The sequence below is a fragment of the Pipra filicauda genome, unplaced genomic scaffold (assembly GCF_003945595.2).
Source record: "Pipra filicauda isolate LSUMZ 115617 unplaced genomic scaffold, ASM394559v2 scaffold336_size1087642_pilon, whole genome shotgun sequence".
NCBI classification, from domain to species: domain Eukaryota; kingdom Metazoa; phylum Chordata; class Aves; order Passeriformes; family Pipridae; genus Pipra; species Pipra filicauda.
In genome coordinates, this window is record NW_024104461.1 from 667,177 (window position 1) to 689,064 (window position 21,888).

General features: G+C 64.1%; 3 protein-coding genes across 3 annotated transcripts; all 3 read left to right on the forward strand.

Moving 5' to 3' along the window:
• Positions 1-827: 827 nt before the first annotated feature.
• C1QL1 (complement C1q like 1) lies at positions 828-7,316 on the forward strand. The gene is made up of 2 exons (XM_027711956.2): positions 828-1,583; positions 6,510-7,316. Exons 1-2 carry the CDS (start codon positions 1,023-1,025, stop codon positions 6,687-6,689), a joined length of 741 nt encoding a protein of 246 aa, XP_027567757.1. The 5' UTR covers positions 828-1,022; the 3' UTR covers positions 6,690-7,316.
• Positions 7,317-8,363: 1,047 nt separating this feature from the next.
• Positions 8,364-10,842, forward strand: FAM187A (family with sequence similarity 187 member A). Its single transcript, XM_039384028.1, has one exon. The coding sequence runs from the start codon at positions 9,463-9,465 to the stop codon at positions 10,705-10,707; it is 1,245 nt and encodes a 414-aa protein (XP_039239962.1). The 5' UTR covers positions 8,364-9,462; the 3' UTR covers positions 10,708-10,842.
• A 4,322-nt stretch (positions 10,843-15,164) lies between these two features.
• LOC113983133 (glial fibrillary acidic protein) lies at positions 15,165-20,786 on the forward strand. Its single transcript, XM_027711961.2, has 9 exons — positions 15,165-15,622; positions 16,291-16,351; positions 16,834-16,929; positions 17,000-17,161; positions 17,434-17,559; positions 17,751-17,971; positions 18,131-18,174; positions 18,791-18,876; positions 19,178-20,786. Exons 1-9 carry the CDS (start codon positions 15,165-15,167, stop codon positions 19,217-19,219), a joined length of 1,296 nt encoding a protein of 431 aa, XP_027567762.1. The 3' UTR covers positions 19,220-20,786.
• Positions 20,787-21,888: the final 1,102 nt, after the last annotated feature.

The window sequence follows — 21,888 nt, forward strand, 5'->3', positions numbered from 1 at the left end:
GATGCCACCTCGGTGTTGTCACCCGAGGCCACAGCGGGCGGCACTGGGAGTGGCCCCCGGGCTGCTCTCCGCCCGTGTGTCCGTGTCCCCCCCGCCTTCCCTGCGTCCTTCGCTCACCCCCGGCGCTGGCGGCGCCTGTCACTTGCCATCGCGTCCCGCTGTCCCCGCCGAGGCTGATGGAGATGGCAGGCGACGGAGCGGGCGCAGCAGCGTGTCCCCATGTCGTGAGCCCGCCGGGGCTCAGCCCTCCGGGGGGCCCGGCCACCCCCGCGGTGGCACCCGCGGCTGCCCCATTGTCACAGTGGCCTTTGCCACCAGCGGTGACGCCCCAGCCCACGGACCCCGCGGGTGACCGCGATGGATGCTCGGGCCACGTGGGTGTCACTCGGGCTGTCCCAAAGTGTGGGGCTCCTCCAGAGCGCGGAGGGAGGGGAAACTGAGGCAGGGAGGTGGGATGGGCCCTGGCTGTGCCGTGGGGACCATCCCCCGTGGGTGCCCTTTGTGGGGTTAGGGTTAGGGTGAGGCGACTGGTCCCTGGGGTGTCCCCAGCTTGGGGGGTGCTCGGGGCTGGGGGTGGCATCGTGTGGGGACAGGGGACAGAGGCCCGGGGTGACCGAGGGGTCCCGAGCGCTTGGTGGGGGCGTCAGGGGGGCACCCGGGGTCCATCCACCCCCCGCCTCAGTTTCCCTTCCCACGGAGCACCGGTGGTCGCGGGTGGGCGTGGCAGGGGCGTGTCCAGGGCGTGGTTATCACCGACCACGGCCGTGTCCGGGGATGGATGGGCGTGTCCATGGCCGGGTGGGCGTTTCCCGGTCGGGGTGGGCGTGTCCCGAGCGGCTCGGGGCGCACCGGAGCCAGCGGAGCTCACGGAGCCGCCGCCGCCGCCCCGAGACCCCCCCGCCGCCGCCGCCCTGCTCCCTCCCGCCGGCACCATTCCCTCCCCCGGGCGCCAGCGCGCCCCGGCCGGGCGGCGGCTCAGCCTGGGCCGCAAAACTTTGCTGGCGGCCGCGGCGGGGGTGGTGATGGTGCTGGTGCTGGTGGTGCTCATCCCGGTGCTGGTGAGCTCCGCCGGGGCCGACGGCCGCTACGAGATGCTGGGCACCTGCCGGATGGTCTGCGAGCCCTACGGCCCCGCCGCCCCCCCGCAGCCCGCCGAGCGCGGCCCCCTCCCGCCGCCCTCCACGCTGGTGCAAGGTCCGCAAGGAAAACCGGGCAGACCGGGGAAACCGGGACCGCCGGGACCGCCCGGAGAACCGGGGCCGCCGGGGCCGGTGGGGGCGCGGGGGGAAGCGGGAAGACCGGGACCGCCGGGATTGCCGGGGCCGGGGGCTACGGGTGCGGTGAGCGCGGCCACCTACAGCACAGTGCCGAGGGTCGCCTTCTACGCCGGGCTCAAGAACCCCCACGAGGGCTACGAGGTGCTCAAGTTCGACGACGTGGTCACCAACCTGGGCAACAGCTACGACGCTGCCTCGGGCAAGTTCACCTGCGCCATCCCCGGCACCTACTTCTTCACCTACCACGTCCTCATGCGCGGCGGCGACGGCACCAGCATGTGGGCAGACCTCTGCAAGAACGGGCAGGTAAGGGCTGCCCATCCCGGCTCCCTCCGCGGGCACAGGAGCGGTGCTGGCCCTGCCAAGCACCGGAGAAGGGCTCTGGGTTCTTCCTCGGGGTGCCCCCTCCTTTTCCTGCCCCCAGCGATGCACCCTCCGGGTGCTCCATCCTCCTCCTGGCCCCAGGGATGCACCTCCAGGGTGCCACATCCTTCTCCCTTGTGCTGATGGTGGACTCTTGGTGCTTTCCTGGGGGGTCCCACTCTTTTCCCAACCCCAGGGATGCACCCAGTGGGTGGTCCATCCTTCTCCTGGCCCAAGGGACGAACCCTCAGGGTGCCACATCCTTCTCCCATGCTGATGATGGGCTCTGTGCACTTCCCTAGGGGCCCCATCCTTTTCCCAGCCCCAGGGATGCCTCCCCAGGGTGTCACATCCTTCTCCCAGCGGCAATGATGGGCTCTGGATGCACCCCTGGGGTGCCATATCCTTCTCCCAGCCACAGACATGCACCCCCGGGGTGCTTCATCTTTCTCCCAGGCGTGCAGATGGGCTCTGGCTGCACCCTGGAATGCCCTGTCCTTTTCCCAGGGATGTGCCCAAGGATGCTCTGTCCCTTTCCTGGAGGGAGTGATGGGCTCTGGGTGCATCTCCGGGGTGCCACATCCTTCTCCTGCCCATGGATCTGTAACCCCTGGGGTGCCCTCTCCTTCTCCCGGGACCTGGAGGGCTCTGGGTGCACCCCCGGGGTGCCCTGCCCTACTCCCAGCCCTGGAGCTGCATCCTCAGCGTGCTCCATCCTTCTCCCAGCCCCGGAGATGCTCCCTCAGGATGTTCCATCCTTCTCCCAGTGATGGGCCCTGGGTGCACCCCCGGGGTGCCCTGTCCTGCTCCCTACCCCAAAGGAGCACCCCTGGGGTGCCCCATCCTTCTCCCAGGGACAGTGATGTGCTCGGGGTGCCCATCCCAGAGAGCCCCATCCCCCTCCCATCCCCAAACACACTCCCCCGGGTGCCCCGTCCCTGTCCCAGTGCTGGGGACAGTCACCACCCACCCTGACATGTCCCCGAGGGTCCCTCAGTCCTTTCCTTGGCCCTAGAGATGTGCCCTGCTGTGCCTTGGGGTGCCTTAGGACACCCCCACAGCACCCCCGGGGTGTCCTGCCCCCCCCGGCCGTGCCATTGTCCCCGCTGGGGTCCCTGGGGGGGGACAGGGACAATGTCTGTGGTGGCCTCGAGGGGGGCAGTGCCTGCCCCGCTTTTGGGGGGCTGCACCCCCAGCCCAGAGCTGGTTCTGCTGCTGCTGTACCAGGGGAGATGTCCCCACCCCTGACCGGCTGTGTGGGGACACCGGGGGGGACACATCCTTCCTTCCCCCTCCCCGCTCCCACATCCCCCCGACCCCATCCTGCTGAACCCCCCAATCCCAAGACTCAGCCTTGCCCCCTCCCGCGTTTTCAGGCGCTCCTTTCCCATCCCATGTGCCCTCCCGGCCACGACTCAAGGGACAAGACGTGGCTGTGACCCCCGAGCTGTCACCCGAGCTCCATTCTCTGGATGTCACCGCAGCCCGGCATCCTCGCCGGGATCCATCCCACCCCACCCCGCTCCCGCTTCCCAGCGCTTCCCTCGGCATCACCCCCTGCGGTGCCTCCTTGTCCCGAGGATGTGGGACCCCGAATTAACCCAAAACTGAGTTTTCACCCCAAAAAGCAGCGGGGGGGTAGGGGTAGGCAGGAGCCTTGTCACAGCCACTGCACTTCACCCCTCGGCTCCGAGCCCTTCCGAGCGGGAGCTGCTCGGCAGCTTTTCTCCATGCAAACAGCTTAAATTTCCTTTTATTGGGATTTTTTTTTTGTCTTCTCCCACCCTCCAGCCCCAAATTTTGGGGTGTCCCAGCGCTGCTTGGCACTGCTGGCTCTTCCTCCCAAGCAGCATCCGTGTAACTCTGAACTGAGCACCCCAAAAACTCACCTTGACCCATTTGCCTCCCCCAAAACGTATTTGGGGACTACCCCAAACCTCCCCACCCCCCAACTCTGGGGGATATCGATGTTCTTGGATAAATGTCCAGGAGCTGGGGAGCCCCTCGTCGAGAGGAGCTGCACTTGGGCGGGTGATGCAGCTTAATTAACTGCTTGTTAATTACTAACAGGGCATCACCGTGCTGATATCTATGACAAAGTTCCCCCCAAAAATGCCCCAAATAATTTAAAAATTGGGGTTAATTAGGGGTTTTTGCCAAAAAATCCCTGTCCCTGGCAAGCTGGGGGGAGCCTGGTGGATAAGCACTGATCTGGCACCTTTGGAGGGAGTCAGGACTTGGGGGGCCCCCCAAATTTCCTCTCGTGCTGCTGGTTTGGGGGCAGCCCATCACCTTGTGTCAGGGCTGGAGTTAATGAGAGCCAGGGGAGCTGCTGCTGCTGGTGGTTAATTAGCATTAATTATTATTTGTATTAGCCCGTAGCTGAGGCGAGGGGCAGCAGGGGGGGGAGATGGATGGACACACAGATAGATGGACAGGGGGTGGCACCGGGTGGCTTTGGGGCCCCCATGGTCCCCATGGTGGGGCGAGGGCCGTCCATGGCTCAGGGAGGGGCACAGCCCCAGGGGACCCCAGTGGGGACAGTCCCCAAGGGCACACAGGGACCTGCCAGGCGGTCCTGGGGGCACCCATTGCCCTGCCTGGGGGGCCAGGGGGCACCTGCTGCTGCACCCAAGGGTCCTGAGGGGCACCCGCTGCTATGCCCAGTGGGTCTGGGGGGGCACCAGTGCTGTGCCCAGATGTGCTGGGAGGGCACCCACCACCATGTCTGGGGGTCCTGGAGGGCTCTCAGGGCTGTGCCCAGGGATCCTGGGGGGTATCTGCTGCTGCACTGGGGGTCTGGGGGACACCTACTGCCACACCTTCGGGGTCCTGGGCCATGGTGGCCATGGCACGTGGGGCACACGACGTGCCCGAGGCCCCAAGTGTCACCGTGAGTGGCTCGGCCTAGACATGGCAGTGCCCCACTGCCCCTCGTCACCCCTAGAAAGCCCTTGGGTGCAGCCCACCCCCTTGGGGACCACCCCAGAGTGTCCCCAGGGCCAGGGACACCCCCAGCCCTGTCACTGGGGTCAGAGACAGCGGGCACAGCACAGTCGGGGCCGGGGCTGTGTCACCCCCGGGGCTCCCACCCCATGGCTGTGCCACGGGGAAACTGAGGCGCGGTGGAGGACGAGGGGGGTGAGGCCATCGGGGATGGGTGGCAGCCCCCCCTCCTGTGCCAGCGCGGTGCCGGGAGCCCGGGCCCAGCGCTGCCATTTATCTTCCCTGGTTAGGGAAGGGCTGGCAGGCAAGCGGTGACGGGGCGGCTCCTTAACGAGGGAAGACGGATGGCACCGGGCGGCTCCGGCTGCCACGGGGGGGACCATGGCAAGAACCAAACCTGTTTTTTCCTGGTTCTCATGCTTCTTTCCCCCTCTCCTCTTCCTTGGGAGAGGCAGCGTCCCCTGGAGATTGTGGTGCTGTGACCGACGGAGATTCCCCGGGGACACTCGTGGTGGCAGGGAAGACACGGGGTGGCTTTGAACAGGGTGACAGTTCTGGTGGTGGCACGAGGCTGGGTGGGTGAGAGCAAATCCTATGGGATCCCCAGCTGGGCCATCAGTAGGTTCCAGAGTTAACAGCATCTGACCACACCATCGCCGCCCGTGCACTCGGGTTGGTGCACCTGCATCCCCGAGGAGCAGCAGACCCGGGACTCCTGTCCTGGGGGCAAAGGACAGGACTGTGGGCACAGTCCTCCCGTTCCCGCTGCTCCCAGACCCCGGTGCCTGCCGCCCGGCGCGAGGCAATTAAGAGCCGATTCTGGTCGGTTGTAATTAGCGGCACCTTCTCCCGGCGCAGCGCTTCTGCATTTCACTCGGGATTTCAGCAGCCGCCTTGTCACTGTCACCCAGCGCCGCGATCTCCCCGCGAGGCGCCGGCGGAGATTTGATTACCCAAAGAATTCTGCAGCGGCAGCGGGTCCAGCCGCGGAGCCGCTTCTCCAGGCGGTGACGGCTCCTCCGGCTCTGCCGGCACCTCCCGGCACATCCCGGCTCCCAGGAGAGCTCTGTGGGGGGAGCATCCCGCCCCGCAGCGGGCTGGGGTCCATGTGAGGGGGGGCCTGGGGGGGATTTGAGCTCAGCCCTTGCCACACGCTCGTGGTCCTTGTTCAGCTCGTGGGAAGCACTGGGGGATGTGTGGGATTCAGCGGGTTGGTTTGGGGCTGGGCTGGGAGATGGAGTCCTGTGCCCCAGGCACGGTCCTGTATCCTAATCCAGAGATGGGGCCCCGTGTCTGAGCCATGGTCCAGCATCAAAATCCAAAGCTGGAGTCCTGTGTCTGAGCAGGGGTCCTTCATCCAAACCCGGATCTGGGTTCCATGTTGGAGCTGTGATCCCACATCTGAATTGGGAGCTGGGGTCCTGTGTCCTAGATGTGGTCCCACATCTGGCTCTGGATCTGGGGCCCTGTCCCTGAGCTGGGGTCCTGCATCCAAATCCTGAGTCGGGGTCCTGTCTGTGTGCCATGGTCCCATGTCTGGGTCTGGAGCGATGGTCTGGAGCGATGTCTGATCTGTGGTCCTGCATCCCAACCCAGATTGGGGTCCCATGTCGGAGCTGTGGTCCCACATCAGAACCCAGAGCTGTGGTTCTGCATCCGGTTCCAAGTGTCACAGCACCATGTCCGTGCCACGGTCCCCCCCCCAAACCCAGAGCCGTGGTCCCTTATCTGTGCCTGCCAGGTCAGGGAGAGGCTCTGGGGGATACCCGGAGCAGCCTCACCCATGCGGGACCTGTTCACCCTCGGGTGGGGATCCAGAGGGGTGCAACCCCTTGGCTGCGGGTGAGCTGGGACCGGGGCTGTCCCGTGGGCTCCGCGGGCCGGGGCGTGCCCTGAGCCGGTCCCGCGGTGTCCCCTGGGCAGGTCCGGGCCAGCGCCATCGCGCAGGACGCCGACCAGAACTACGACTACGCGAGTAACAGCGTCATCCTGCACCTCGACGCGGGGGACGAGGTGTTCATCAAGCTGGACGGGGGCAAAGCCCACGGCGGCAACAACAACAAGTACAGCACCTTCTCCGGCTTCATCATCTACTCGGACTGAGCCTGGACCCACGGCATCGCCCCCGGCACGCCCCTGACTCCTCAGACCCACAACGTTGCCCCCGGCACGCCCCTGACCCCCCAGCCCCACAGCACCCCTGTGCCGCGGTTCAGCCCCACGGCACCCCCCGAACGCCCAACCCCACGGCGTCCCTGTGCCGTGGTTCAGTTCCCTGCTGCCCCACAGCCCCTACGGCCTTCCCTCGCTCCCTCCCACCCCCACAGCATCCCCCTGCCATGGTCCAGCCCGTGGATCCCCCCCACCTGGTGCTTTCAGCTTCCCACAGCGCCCCAAACCCCCCTTTTCCCGTTAACTCACCCCACGGCTGCCAGTTGAGGGCTTGGGGCTGCAGAGGGTTTGAGGGGGTGGCAAAAAGGCTGGGGGACCCCCCATGCTGCCCCACTGCACCCCCCCCCCCCCCGGCTGAGCCCCTCCTTGCCCCTGATGCCCCATCCCCGCTGTTCTCCCCTCCCCGGGGCGGTGCCGGGGGTCTGGCGGGGGGGTCCCGATGTACAGACGTGCAGTGCCCACACGGCCCCGGGCTGGGGGCTGAGCTGGGGGACGGAGGGAGCCGCCGGCCTGCCCCCCCCGGGGCGACAACATGGTAAAGCAGAGCTGTGACCTCTCCCCGTCTGCTGTCTGTGTCCCCGGTGTCCCCCACCATGGGGACGGGGTCTTTCTGCCACCACCCCCAGACCCCGCTTGGCTCATCCAAGCCCAGACAGGAGGGGTCTCCCTGGCTCCAAGTGCTTGTGGCCCCTCTGCCACCTCCACTGGGGACACTGCGGCTGCCACCACCGCCATGTCCCTGTCCCCAGAGGCTGGGTGGCCTCATGGAGGGGACACAGAATTGCCACTGTGAGGGGGGGACACGGTCAGGCCACACAGAGGCACCGGGACCCTCAGGCACACACGCCCGTCCCCACTGCCTCGGCAGGATGTGACCCAATTAGAGGTGACAGCGGGTGCCCGGGGCCAGTGGCTGCGTCCGGAGTGGCCGTGGTGGGGTCAGAGGATGGGAGCCCTGGGGACACGGGGTTGGGGGCGAGTGACCTCCAGGTGTGTGTGGGTGTCCCCCAGGGGTGGGTGGGGGTGGAGGTGTGTCCCCAGGTGTGTGTGTGTGCTCCCAGGTATGGGTGTGTCCCTAGGTGTGTGTGTCCATGTCCCCCAGGTGTGTGCGTGTCCCAGGCCTGTGTGTGTCCCCCCTAGGTGTGTGTGTCCCCCCAGGTGTGTGTGTGTCCCCCAAACCCTGGCAGGTCCGGGTGCTGTTCCCCGGCACTGATCCCAGCTGCAGGCGTAGAGGCGGTGGCGGGGCCGGGCTGTCGGCCGCAGCCCCGAGCAGAAGGGCCACAGCCCCAGCCCGGGGGTCCCGGGACCCTCCCGGACCCTCCCGGACCCCCGGGGCTCTGACCCGCCGCTGTGCCGGGAGCCGCCGGCAGGGGGCACAGAGGGCGGTGAGACTACAGCTCCCATGGTGCTTCGCGCGGCCGCGGGACTGCAGATCCCATGAGGCACCGCGCGGCGCGGGCTGGGCGCGGCCAATGGGGAGTCGTTAGGCGGAGCGGGACCAATCAGGGCGCGGGGCGGGGCTTCGCGGCCCATTTAAAAGCGGCGGCGGGAGCAGGGGAGTTGCAGTGTCTGAGGGAATGGGTGCTGGGGGGGCGCGGTGGGGGAGAGTGAGAGCCTGTAAATGCCTGAAATGTGTGTACGAGGGGCCGTGAGGGCACGGAGAGGGGGCAGGGCTCTGTGAGAAGGGCTTTGAAGGAGTAAAGGAGCTGCAGAGCCCTCCAAGAGGGCCTTTGGGGGCCCACGGGTGGGGTGCAGGGCCATAGGGGAGGCTGTGGGCTAAGGGGCTGCCCAGGAGATGCTCAAAGGAGTCTTGGGTTATTGAAGTGCCTTACAGGAATCATTGCACACTGAGCACTGTCTCCAGCACATGGCATAGCCTAGGACTGGAAGTTCAGGAAACTCCTGTGTCTCCCATCCCGGAGCTGCTCCAACAGTCCCACTCCCACCTCCCAGGCTGGCACTGCTGGGAGCGAAGCCCCTTTGCCATGGTGGCTCCAGTGACCCGAGGGGGCCCTGTTTGGCTCTGCACACCCCACTCTCACAGTCAGACCAGGTTCCTCACCAGCTCAGCCCCAGGTTTCCTTTAAGGAACCAGAGGGTAGAGCCCACCCTCAGCACACTGGCAGGAGACACGACAGAAGGATGGGGACATCCAGGGCCATCTGGAAAAGCTTGAGAAGTGGGACCACAAGAACTTGATGGCCAAGCGGAGGGGGCTGCACTTGGGTTGGGGCAATCCCAGGCATCAGCACAGACTGGGAGAAGGGCTGAGAGCAGCCTTGCAGAGAAGGACTTTGGGGGTTTTGGTGGAGGAAATGCTGGACATGAGCCAACAGCGAGCGCTGGCAGCACTGAAGGCCAAATGCATCCTTGGGGTGCATCAAAAGAGGGGTGGCCAGAGGGGTGAGGGAGGCGATGGTTGTCCTCAGCTCTGGGGGTTGGGATGAGATCATCTTTAGGGTCCCGTCCAACCCAAGCCGTTCCGTGACCCTGTGATTCCATAAGATGGCGACAGTTCCATTGTTCCCATCACAGCTCCATCGTGTCCAGGGACACAGGTGACAGTGTTCCAGAGCAGCTGAGGGCAGGAAGGTTCCAGAGCAGGTGTCACAGAGGCCAGGCTGTCCTGGGGCAGGAAGGTCTCTCCCAGCACATCCCTGGCTGGGCTGGATGAGTTCTGCTGGGGCAGAGCTGGCCCAGAGCGATGGGGCCGAGCCTGCTGGGAGCCACCATCCTTCTCTGCCTGGTCGGTGTCCTCCAGGCCTATGCCATTGAGAAGAAAGGGGATGTGTTCAAGAAGATGGCGTGTCCCGCCTTCCTGACGTTCGAGAACGTTGCCTACTTGGCAGACATGACCTTCGAGCTTCCCTGCAAGTGCAAGCCCGAGGAGGTCTCTTCCGTCGTCTGGTACTTCCAGAAGAACCTGCGTGGCCGCACGATCACGGTGCTGTCGGACTTCGACGGCACCTTGGTGCTGGACTCCAGCCACGTCCACGCGGGCAGTGACCTGCTGAAGCGCTTCAGCATCCGCATGTTCAGCCTCATCGTGTTCCGGGCCCAGGTGAGGGATTCTGGGCACTACCTGTGCGGCTCCAAGGAAGGGCACGTCTTCTACGGCTACGACGTGGACGTGCAGCCCACGGGGCGCATCACGGTGGCCTTCCTGGACAGCGGCCAGCACGTGCAGGACGACTACGTGGGGGAGCAGTTCAGCCTCTTCACCACCTTCTGGGACTGGAGCAGCTGCGACCGCTGCGGGGTGCGGGGGGAGCAGCAGCGCGTCGGGCTGTGCTTTGTGCAGAGCGCCCAGCTGAGCCCCCGCTACCGTACCTCCCTGCCCAACATCACCTCCTGCGGCTCCAGGGCTGTGCCCGTGAGCTTCCCGCACCTCCTGCACCTCCGCAGCCCCGAGGTGGCCGTCCGGAGCTGCCTCATGCCGTGCCCGCCCAAGGAGGCACCCGAGGAGGGCGTCCAGTCCATCTCCAACATCGTCTACAAGTTTGGGGAGAAGCCCGAGGTGCCCCGTGTCCCCATCCAGTACCACAGCCAGCCCTCCCGCACCAACCTGGTGATCGCGTGCCCGGGGGCCCGCCCGGAGCACACCGTGGGCTGGGACAAGGACTCGGTCCGGCTCTACCGCTCCGAGTACCTTGTGGGTGTTGAGAAGGGCATGAGGGTCTTCATCGACCACGGGAACCACCTGCACATCCTGCGGGTGCGCAGGAGCGACAGGGGCACCTACTTCTGCTGGAGGGACGGCGAGATGGTGGCGGGATTCCGGCTCAGCGTCACCTTCCCGGCCCAGCGCCGGCGTGGCCCCGGCGACCCCGAGTCCATCTTCGTCATGAGGGCCGTGGGCATCGGCTTCGCCGTCATCACCGGCATCTTCTTCCTCGCCCACCTGGGCCGCTGCTGCTGGTGGGCGCTCAGGAAACCGGCCGGGTTGTAGCATCTCCCCTGGAGGGCACTTGGATGCCTCGGATCATCCTCCTGTCAGAAATCTCCAGTGTTCTGACCGTTTTTTCTTTGCTTTTCACTTTTCAAAGGAAAAACATTTTTCAAATTAACCTGATGATTAAACATCTCTGGTTCTGGGGCTGTTTTGAACCCGCCCAACTCAGCACAGAGTTGGGAGCCAATGTTTGAGGTAGAGCTTAAAGGACACAGGGGCAGCACAGACCCCTCTCCCAGGCTGGGGCAGGGCAGCTCCTCAGCCTGCTCCAGGCTCCAGGGCCCCCCCAGGGAGCCCGGGGTGGCTGCAGGGGACACAATCTGCACTCGTGAGAATGAGCTAAACACTTGGTGATGACATGAGGAGCAAAGCCAGGGAAGGGATGTGGCAGGAAGGGACAGAGCTACAGGAAACAATCAGCACCTCCCACACTTGGTGAAGGAGTGGGGTACGGCTGTTTGGGTCCCTGAAGGGCAACACCCCCACCCAGAGCACCGGTGTGACCCCAAAAGGGCCCACACATGGAGGCAGCCCCAGCCCCAACTCTCCCTGAGGACTTTGCCCCCAAACTCAGCCCCCAGACATGACCTTGCAGAACCCCCAGGGAGGCACCAGCTGAGCCCTGGGTGCTGAGCCCAGGGCTGGTGCAGGCCAGGAGGGACACGGCCACCAACCTGGCAGCACTGCTCCCTGCCTTCCCCTCTGAATCCCCAAAAATCTCCCAGTAGAACCAAACGTGCCTCCCCCATCAGGCTATAACACCCCCAGCCCCCCAGGAACCACCCCTGCACGGACTGGAGCTGCCACACAGGTGCTGGAAGCTGGGAACTGCTCCTGCATCCACACCAGCATGTGATTTGTTTGTTGGGAGGCAGAGCCAGCAGTGGGAAGGGCAGGTTTCCAACACAGCTCAGGGATTTGTGGCAGGCAGGAATCCAGCACCCCCCAGTGAGCAGCTGGGAGCTGCTGGAAAAGCATCCAGACACCTGGACTGCTCCCTGCAAACAGCACCAGGTTCAGGCTGGAGTGACAGCCAGAGCCTCTGTCTGCCCAGTGAGAGCCCTGCTGGGATTGAAATCCACGGGCAGGTTTGCACCAGGAACAGGGAAGCACATGGACAGAGCCCCTGGGGAGCACAATTCCCAGCTCAGTGCCGAGGGGGCAGCCCTGGCACTGGGGCCAAGGCATCCAGCAGATCCATGTGGCATCCTGGGGTCACATCAGCTGCCAGTCTGGAGCTGTGCAGGGGCACCCTGGGATGTCACACCCCCCGTGTCCCCAGGACATGCAGACACTCTCAGCACCAGTGCAGGCACAGCACAGGTTCAGGCTGTGTGGTTTTGGGGTGCTGTTGTGTTCCCCCATTCCCCACAGCTGACTGGGGGCTTCCAAAGTAAATCCAAGGCTCCAGTGAGCCCACCCAGCCCAGGAGCAGATGGGGCAGGAGCTCCTGCAAGGATCAGAGGTGAGTGCCAGGACTCACCAGAGCAGCTGTAGCCAGTGAGGAGGGTGTCCAGTGGTGGGAGCTGGGGTGGGGGCATGGATCTGCTGGAGGACACAGCTTCAGATCCCATTTTCTGTGTCCTCATGCACTCGGGGGGGTTGGTTCAGGGGTGGAGAGGGAGCCCCAGGCTGGGTGAGGCCTGCTCTGATTCCCTCACGGTGCCAACTCTGGGCAGTGACCCCTTAGAACCCCGTGAACCCCCTTTGGGCACTCACAGCTCCCCTAGGACAGCGCTGTCTCCTTTGTGCCTTCTTAGCCCCTCTAATGACCTGACACCCCCTTAAGCCACAGCCTCCCCTATTGCCCCTTTTGGCCCCTAAAGCCCCCCTCACAGCCCTACAACCTCTTTGGGCCTCCCCAGCCCCCTCCCACAGTCCTGCTCCCCTCTTTGGGCTCCCACAGCAGCTCCCGTGGGAGGAGCTGGGGTTCAGGAGCAGCTCCCAGCTGCTGGAAAAGGTGACCACGGGTGGGAGAAGCAGCACTGGGATGTGGGACAGCTCCGGGTGTGCCGCTGTCCCACGGGAACCGGGATCACCGGCTCCTCCTGCCCCTTCCCTGCCTGGCAGCAACTCATCTCACCTTTATCTTCTTCAGCCTGGAAGCTTCTCATTAACACTCGCAGCCCACTCGCAGTTCGTTTGTCTCATTAAGGGGGGGCCGGGGAGGAGGAGGAGGAGGGGGGAGAGCCCAGCTCTGCCTCCCGCGGCCGCCGGCACTTGCAGCTTCCCGTGCTTTGATCTCGCTGCGTGGGAGCCGGGAGAGGATCGATCCCTGGGGAGCAGCGGGTGCTCACACAGGACCCCAAAGCCCCTGCTCTGTCCCCCCCACCCCGCGAGGGATGGAGGTCCCCTGTCACCAGGGCTGTCACACAGCACGTGTCCCCAGGGATGCCACTGGCTGGGGACACCAAGCGCCACTATGGGGTGCGTAGGTGCCCCCAAACTGTGCCTGTCGCTGGTGACACCGGCCCAGGACAGCTGGGGACACACGAGGCTGGCTGGGGACAAGGAGCTTCTGGGCATTAAAGGCGGATGTGGGAGCTGCCCCAGTCCCACCAGTCTTGTCTCCAGCGGCTCTGGGTCCTCCCAGATTGCGCCCACAGGGACACGGCCGTGGCCGCAGCTCTCCCCACCGGCCACTGTCGGTGCCCGGCGATGGTGGCTCCGGTCCGGCCACATGTCCCCGTCCCGCAGAGGGCAGGAGCTTTTCCCGGCCATCGGCTGCCACCTGCTGCCAGCAGCAAGGCCAGTCCCCATCCCTGTCCCCATCCCTGCCCCTGTCCCTGTCTCCATCCCTACAGCAGCATCCCAGGGACCCCCTGCTCCGCAGCTTCACCCCAGCTGCCTCTCGGGGCACCCACCCCGCCGCCACCACGTCTCGCTGGTGGCCCCAAAACATCCCCATCCCCCTCACGGGCTGTCCCCGAGGTCCATCCATGTCCCAGTTTGTGGCCAGGACGCCGTGGCCGGGAGGGGACAGGGCTGGCGGTGGCGCCGTGCCCGTCCTGGATCCATCCCGCCGTGTTTCCCGGCAGTGCCGTGCCCGTCCTGGATCCATCCCGCCGTGTTTCCCGGCAGTGCCGTGCCCGTCCTGGATCCATCCCGCCGTGTTTCCCGGCAGTGCCGTGCCCTGGCACAAAGGCCCCTCCAGGCCGTGCCGGGCAGACACGGCTCCGGCCCCACACAAAGCCCCTTTCAGCCGCCCGGAAAAGCCCCCTGGCACCCGGCCCTGGCTCTCACCACTCCCTGCCATGGGTCAACAGGGGCAAAAGGGGCAAAAGATCCCCCAAACTCAGTGCATATGTGGCTGGTGACATGGTCGAACACACAGCTATGGTGGGATAAGTCCCTTCTGGATCTGGGATGGGGACGGGCGTCCTGAGTCCTGTCCAGGCTCCAGGGCCACCAGCCAGTGCTTCCACAGATCCAGTGGGATGGGAAGGACTTTGAAGGCTTCAGCCACTTAATTAACACCTGGCCTTAATTAATAGCCTGGAGTGATGGGCTGCTCATGCCAGGGCTTGTCCTGGGGGATGTGTTATGGGGAGGATACGTACATGTGTGTGCTCACAGGTGGGGATGTGTGCCCACGTGTGTGTGTGTGTGTGCCCATGTGTGTGCCCGTGTGTGTGCCCATGTGTACACGTGTGTGCCCACGTGTGGGTGTGCCTGCATGTGCATGGTGGGGTGGCTCTGTGTGTGTGTGCTGTGTGTACATGTAAGGGTAACTGGGCATGTGCCACTGGGCATGTGTGTGCATGTGCACACGTGTGTTGGTCTGGCTGTGCCTGTGTGTGCACAGCAGGGTGGCTGTGCCTGTGCACGCTGTGTGTGTGTGGAAGGGGAGCTGCGTGTGCACAGCTCTGGGTGTGTCCCGTGTGTGTGTGTGCACACGTGTTCAGGGAAAGCAGCACACGTGTGTATCTGCACACTGTGTGTGTCCCCACGTGTGTGCCAGGCAGGCACGTGTGTGCCTTGCACACGGGGTGTGTGTTTGTGGACACGGACAGACACGTGTGTGTGTCTCTGGAGGTGTCTGCGTGCACGTGTGTGCCTGTGGGCGTGCACACACACACGAGTGGAGATGCAGGTGACTCCACACGTGTATATATAGATCTCACATGTACGTGTGTGGATCTCCCACGGCACCACACTCGGCCTTGCACCCACCCCCACCCGCTGCCTGCCCCGGGGGTGAACTTGGCCACTGCTCCATCTCTGCCCTGCCACGTGCCCCAGGCCCACCCGGGGGGGCCGGGGGTGTGCAGGGGGCTGTGCCACGGTGCCCAGGCTGGATGCCAGGGCACAGACACCCCTGCCAGGCGCCACGGCCTGGCTTTGTGCCGGCCCAGTGGCTCCCTGGCTGGCGGCCAGAGCCAGGGCGCCCAGCGGGACGGGGGCTCTGGGCTCCATAAAAACCCTCGGGAGGGCACATCACACCCACCCCAGGCATGGAGAGCCAGCGCTCGTCCTCCTACAGCCACCGCTTTGGCCCTGCCACCCCCATGCACCGGGTGCCCCCCGCCAGCCCCCCAGTCCGGAGCCACCGGGGACCCCGCGGCACCCACCCGGCCTCCCGGCTGGGCTCGGGCAGGATGGACTTCTCGCTGGCCACGGCGCTCAACTCGGAGTTCCGGGAGACACGCACCAGCGAGAGGGTGGAGATGATGGAGCTCAACGACCGCTTCGCCAGCTACATCGAGAAGGTGCGGCTGCTGGAGCAGCAGAACAAGGTGCTGGTGCTGGAGCTGAACCAGGCGCGGGACCAGGAGCCCTCCCGCCTGGGGGACGTTTATCAGGAGCAGCTGCGGGAGCTGCGGCTCCACGTGGAGCAGCTGGGCACCGCCAAGGCCCGGCTGGAGATCGAGAGGGACAACCTGGCCCAGGACCTCAGCAACCTCCAGCAGAAGTAAGGCACTGTCCAGTTGGGGCTACTTCTGGGGACCAGGGTGGCCACCAGGAGCAGGATGGAAAGTGGCCACTGGGATGGGTGTCAGGGTGATTACCAGGAGCAGGATGGAAAGTGGCCACTGGGATGGGTGTCAGGGTGATTACCAGGAGCAAGGTGGCCACTGGAATGGGGACCAGGGTGACCACCAGATCCAAAGTGGCAGCAGAGACCAGGATGGCCACCAGGACGATGATCAGGGTTGTCCTGGGGACCACGGTGGTGATGGGGATGGTGATGTGGCCGGGGTAGTGGTGATGTCATGGGGACCGTGGTGGTGACAAGGCCCAGGGTGACCCCTGGGACCAGGATGGAGACTGGGGGGTACCCAGGGATCAGGGTGGCCATGGAGACAGGAGCAGGGTAGCCCTGGGGACCAGGCACTGATGTGCACCAGGCTGGTGGTGGGGACCACGGTGACCCCTGGGAACAACGTGGGATGGTGGAGGGGGTGTGGGATGGGTGCAGGCACTGACACAGGGTTTGGGTGGGTGCTGGGGCTGTGGGGCTGTGTTGACACAGGGGGGTGTGTCCGTGGGCAGAGAGGGACAGATCATGGTGCCAGAGGGGTCATGGTGCCAGAGGGGTCACAATACCAGACATGTAATGGTGCCCCTGCTCCGGCACAGGCTGCAGGACGAGGTGACCCTGCGGCTGGAGGCCGAGAGCAACCTGGCTGCCTACAGGCAGGTGAGGGCAGGGACCACATCCTGCACTGCAGGGGTTCAGCTCCCATCTTGTCCTCTCCTTGGGATGGGCAGGAATGGGGAGGGGGTGAACAGGAGCAGGCAGTGAGGGACTAGGGTATGTTACAATGGGCAGAGAGGGGCAGGGATGGGGCAGGGATGGAAAGGGATGGACCATGGATGGGCAAGAATGGGCAGAAAAGGGGTGGGGATGGGTAGGAGTAGGCAGTGAGGCACTGGGATGTGTTATGATGAGCAGAAATAGGCAGGAACAGGGCAGGGATGGAACAGGGATAGGGCAGGAATGGAACAGAGATTGGGCAGGAATGGAGCAGGGATGGGCAGGAGTAGTGAGGGACTGGGATATGTTACAATGGGCAGAGCTGGGCAGGAGAGGGCAGGAATGGGCATGGCCAGGCAGCTCAGGAGGGAGCAGACCCAGGGGGCCAACCTGGGACTGTCTGCTCTGTCCCCCCACGGTGACAGGACGTGGACAACGGCACCTTGGCTCGCCTGGACCTGGAGCGGCGTGTGGGGACCCTGCAGGACGAGATCGCCTTCCTGCGCAAGGTCCACGAGGAGGTAACCCTGCCCAGGGGGGCTGGGGGTCCTGGGGCCTGGGGGGCTGTGCTGACTCCCCTGTCCCCACCAGGAGCTGCGGGAGCTGCAGGAGCAGCTGTCCCGGCAGCGGGTGCACGTGGAGGTGGACGCCAGCAAACCAGACCTGACGGCCGCCCTGCGCGACATCCGCAGCCAGTACGAGGCCGTGGCCGCCAGCAACGCCCAGGAGACAGAGCAGTGGTACAAGTCCAAGGTGCAGAGTGAGCTGGTGGCCTCACGGAGGGGAGGCCTGGCTGTTCCCCCTGGAACGTCACCTCCTCGGGGCTGGGGTTGCTTACCCAGGGTTGGGGGGTGGTGAGGGGGTTTGGGATCTCCGCTGTCCCCGCCCGTGTCAGGGATGTTTCTCCATGTTCCCAGGGCTATGTCCCTCCTGTGGAGCACAGCAGAGCTGTGCCCCCAGGCCGTGTGCCAGCGGGACACATCCCTGCCGCGTGGTCCCATCCCGTGGCCGTGTCCCTGTCCCAGTTCGCAGACCTGACGGACGCGGCCGCCCGGCAAAACGAGGCCCTGCGTGCGGCCAAGCAGGAGGCCAACGAGTACCGGCGCCAGCTGCAGGCCCTCACCTGCGACCTGGAGGCTCTGAGGGGCTCGGTAGGTGATGGCCATGAGGTGCAAGAGGGGGGACACGGCCTTGGGGAGCTGCCACCACCATGGGGTTCCCCAGAACCCCAGTGCTGGGGAACGGTGGCTCCCCTGGGGTGGGAGATGGACACTGGGATGAGCCCCCAGCTCCTGGGAGAAGGTGGCCATGAAGGGTGTCACGGCCCCTTGTGGCCCCCCAGAACGAGTCCCTGGAGAGGCAGCTGCGGGAGCTGGAGGAGCGCTACGCCCTGGAGACGGCCGGCTACCAGGACACAGTGGCACGGCTGGAGGAGGACATCCAGAGCCTCAAGGAGGAGATGGCCCGGCACCTGCAGGACTACCAGGACCTGCTCAATGTCAAGCTGGCCCTGGACATGGAGATCGCCACGTACCGCAAGCTGCTGGAGGGCGAGGAGAGCAGGTGATGGCACAGCGGGGACTCCACGTCCTTGTGGTCCCTCTGGGGTGTCCGGCTGGGTTGGGGACCATCCTCCAGCCCTGCTGCCCCAGCCCCGGGTGGGTGGAGCTGGGGGGGCAGCAGGATCCCGCGCTCTTCCCAACACCCTGGTTGCTCCTGCAGGATCACCATCCCCGTGCAGAGCTTCTCCAACCTGCAGGTCCGAGGTGAGGCTGGGGGGGGCAGGATGGTGGCACAAGCAGGGGTGGCTTCTGGGGGCTCTGTGGCAGGAGATGCCACCTAGGCCATCCCTGTCCCATCCAGAGGGACTGGGATGTTTTTCTCTGAATCTTAAGGAACCAGGACTCCTGGTTTTCCCAGGATGGGGGGAGGAGGGTGCCATGAACACATCCCCCGGGCTGAGCATGTCCCCAAGGCTGAGCATGTCCCCAAGCCCATTGATGTGCCCAAGACTGATCACATCATCACGTCCTCAGTGGCCAATGACATCCCCCTGGCCAATTGTGCTCCCCAAGGACAAGCCTGTCCCCAAGCTCAGTCACATCCCAAAACCACCCATGTCCCCATGGTCAATGACATCTCCAAGGTCAAAAATGTCCCCAGTGCCAACTGTGTCCCCAGGGCTAATCACATCCCAAAATCAGCCACATCCTCAGAGCCAACACTGTCCCTGAGGCTGGTTGTGTCCCCAGGGCCACTGTCTCCCATGGTTCAGGGTTTTCCAGCCCAATCCATTTACTTTGGGCCTCTCCACCTGAGCGTGGCTGGAAGGGCCATACCCTGGCCACGGTGTCACTGCCTTGTCCCGGCCTTGTCCCCCAGAGAACAGCCTGGACACCAAATCTGTGTCAGAAACCCACGTGAAGAGGAGGATCGTGGTCAAAACTGTGGAGACTCGAGATGGAGAGGTGGGAAATCCTCATCCTTGTCACCCACGCTCCACCCCCTCTGCCCACGGGGTGTCCCCAGGAAACTTGTATATGGGGCCACCATCCCTGAGCCCCAGGAGCAGCCCGGGCAGGGAGCCAGTGATCCCAGTGCCCTGAGAGCATGGCTGGGCTGAGCCCGGCAGCTCAGAGAGAACACAGCTCCCTGTCACACGTGTCCCTGTCCCTGTCCCCATCCCCAAGCTCATTCGAGCCCAGGCAGGCTCAGCCGGGAGAGGAGCCTGAGCCGGGGGTGATGGTCCCTCTCTCCCTCCGGCTCCAGGTGCTCAAGGAGTCCAAGCAGGAGCACAAGGAGGGGCCGTAGGGCAGACGATCCCGAGCTCCGCAGGTCCCGCCCGACGCTTCGAGGGAGCCCCGCGGGCACCGGGGGCGGGAGGAGCCGGCGGTGCCTCGAGGGGCATCTCCCTCCCCTGCACCCCTCGCCTCTCCCGCGTCACCCCGTGCCCAGGGACCCCCACACCCTGTTTGGGGCTGGCAGAGAGCAAAGCGCCCATCGGAGCGGGCACTGTGTGGGGCGGGGTGGGCAGCACGCAGGTCCAGGCAGAGCCAGGCTCCCCGGCGGGATCCTGCCGCATTCCCACAGCACGGCGTGCCGGTGGTTTGGGGGCTGTTCCTGCCTCGCCCCGGGCCTCCAGCTCGCCAGTGCCGATGGAGAGGATCCATCCCGTTTTGATCTCCATGCAGTGGTTGGACAAGATGATGGTGCCAAGAGCATCTCCTGCACCCACCTTGCTGCCCTCTCTGGTCTGGGAGACCTCCCTGGATCTCCCCAGTACACCCTGACCCCCAGCACCCTTGGGTGGAGGCTGCAGAGTGCAAGGCACCCGCTGGAGAGGGACACTGCCCTGTCACCAGGGGTTGGTGAGCTCAGCTGAGGGGCAGGGGCAGGAAAATTGGGAGGATGGAGAGGCAGGGGAGGAGGAAGAGGACAATGGAGAAGCAAGATGCTCTTGGGATGGTGTCAGGGGGTGATGAAATGGGGATCAGGAGGGATTCCTGGAGGTGTCCAGGGTGGTTTGTGGGGGCAGTGTGGGCTGGGTGGCCTCAAGAACTTCTCCTGGCACAGAGCCCTGGCACTGTCCTGACCCCCACACTGGGTGTCTGCCACCAGGGTGTCCCCAACACTGTGGTGGGGACAAACAGATCTGAGGGGTTCATGGTGAGGTGTGACCCCTGGCCCTGCACTTGGGGGTCTCACACAGGGGAAAATGGAGAGAAAGGGGGTGCAGAGGAGGAGGAAGATGTTGAGGGCTCTCACAAACGGAGCCATCCCTGTCCTGCCTGTCCCACCTGGGGTCACACTGTGAGCCAGGGGGTCTGGGGACCAGGGCTGCCCCAGTCACAGCCCCTGCCACACACAGAACCTGAGCCCATTCTTCCATGGGCATTCAGGGCGGGGTTGGAAAAAATCCCTTGTCCCTGGGCTGCATGTGGCCCTGTGCCTTCACCTGTCCTCCCCCAGACCACCCAGGGCATTGCCCAGCCCCACTCCCACCTTCACTGCAGTCACTGACCACAAGCAGAGCCTTCCCTGATGCCATCTGACACAGGAGCAAGGACCCAGCAGCACTCCCCGTGCCCTGCCAGCCCCTTGTGATGACACATCCCTGCTCTTGGATCCATCCCCTCATCCCTCTGTCCCCCTCATCCCCTGGCTCAGGTTTGCTTTGCTCCAAATCCAGAAAGGCCATTCCTGGGGCAGGAGATGTTACAGGAGCCCAGGGCGCTGCCCAGGGTGGGAACCCAGGGGGAATCCAGCTTGGCCCCCACAAGCAGCCTCCCTTGTTATTAATTACTGACTTATTAATTGCTGAGCCTGTCACAGCTCGGGGTGAGGAATAAAGCTAATGAACACTCTGGTTGTTCCTGAATCCACCTCTCTGCAGCCAAGCCGTGGGGTTTGGGAATTATCTGGGCATTGGGGCCCTTTGGGGGCCCAAACTGAGCTCAGTGCTGTGTGGGGATGTGCTCAGGGCTGAGCCCCACGGCACAGACGCTCCAGGGGCCAACACCCGTGGGGGGCCGAACACGGGGAGGGGGAGCAGGGATAACGCCCTGAGCTGGCAGCCAGGCAGTGGGGTGGGAGAGACCCCCTTCCCAGGAGGGAAGCAGGGATCTGCTGAGGGTTCTCCACCCTCCCAGGAAACTCCTGGGATCCTCTGCTGCTGTAGGGGCTGAGGGTGGATTTGAGATTCTGCACATCATAGACACAGTTCAAGTGCCAGGGCATTGTTGGGACCCTCAGTGCCCTCCTGGACAGTGACAGTTGTCTTGGGAATGCTGAAATCCCCAACCACATCCTTGGAAAAAGGGGATGAGCCTAGTGGGGACGTCCTGCTCCATACTGAGGAGCAAGTGGCCACCAAAACCCTGCAGAGATGCCACCACCTTTGGGGGACGTACAAGATAACATTGTCTGGCACAAACATTGACTCCCAACTCTGTGCTCAGAGTAAAACCCTCAAAAATCAGACACATTTCTGAAGAAAATCACCTGATTAATTTGAAAAATATTTTTTGTCCTTCAAAATTTAAAAAAAAAGTGTTTAAACCAAAATTAAAAAAAGAAAAACAGGTTTGCTCCAGCTAAGGAGCTCAAAGGAACATTGAAGGGTTTGGGATGCAGGGACTCACAGTTCTCAGTAAGAAAAACAAGTTAAATAAGGGAAAAAAGGGTGAGAAAAGCAACTATTAATTGAATTAAAATAGTTTGGTGGATCTTTTTATCAGCCTTTTAGGAAAACAACTCTAATAAATCACTGATGCGGACCAAGAACTCTGTAGAGCTTGGCCAGAACATCTTGCACCAGCTCCAAGTTTTCATTGGAAAAAAAAGGACTTTATTGAGCTTAAACCCCCACTGTCAGCCAAGAACACATCCCGGCAGCGTGAAATCCTGCCAGGAACAAATCCTGGCAGTGCGAAATCCCACCTGGAACAAACCCTGGCGCTGTGAAATCCCCCCTGTCCCCA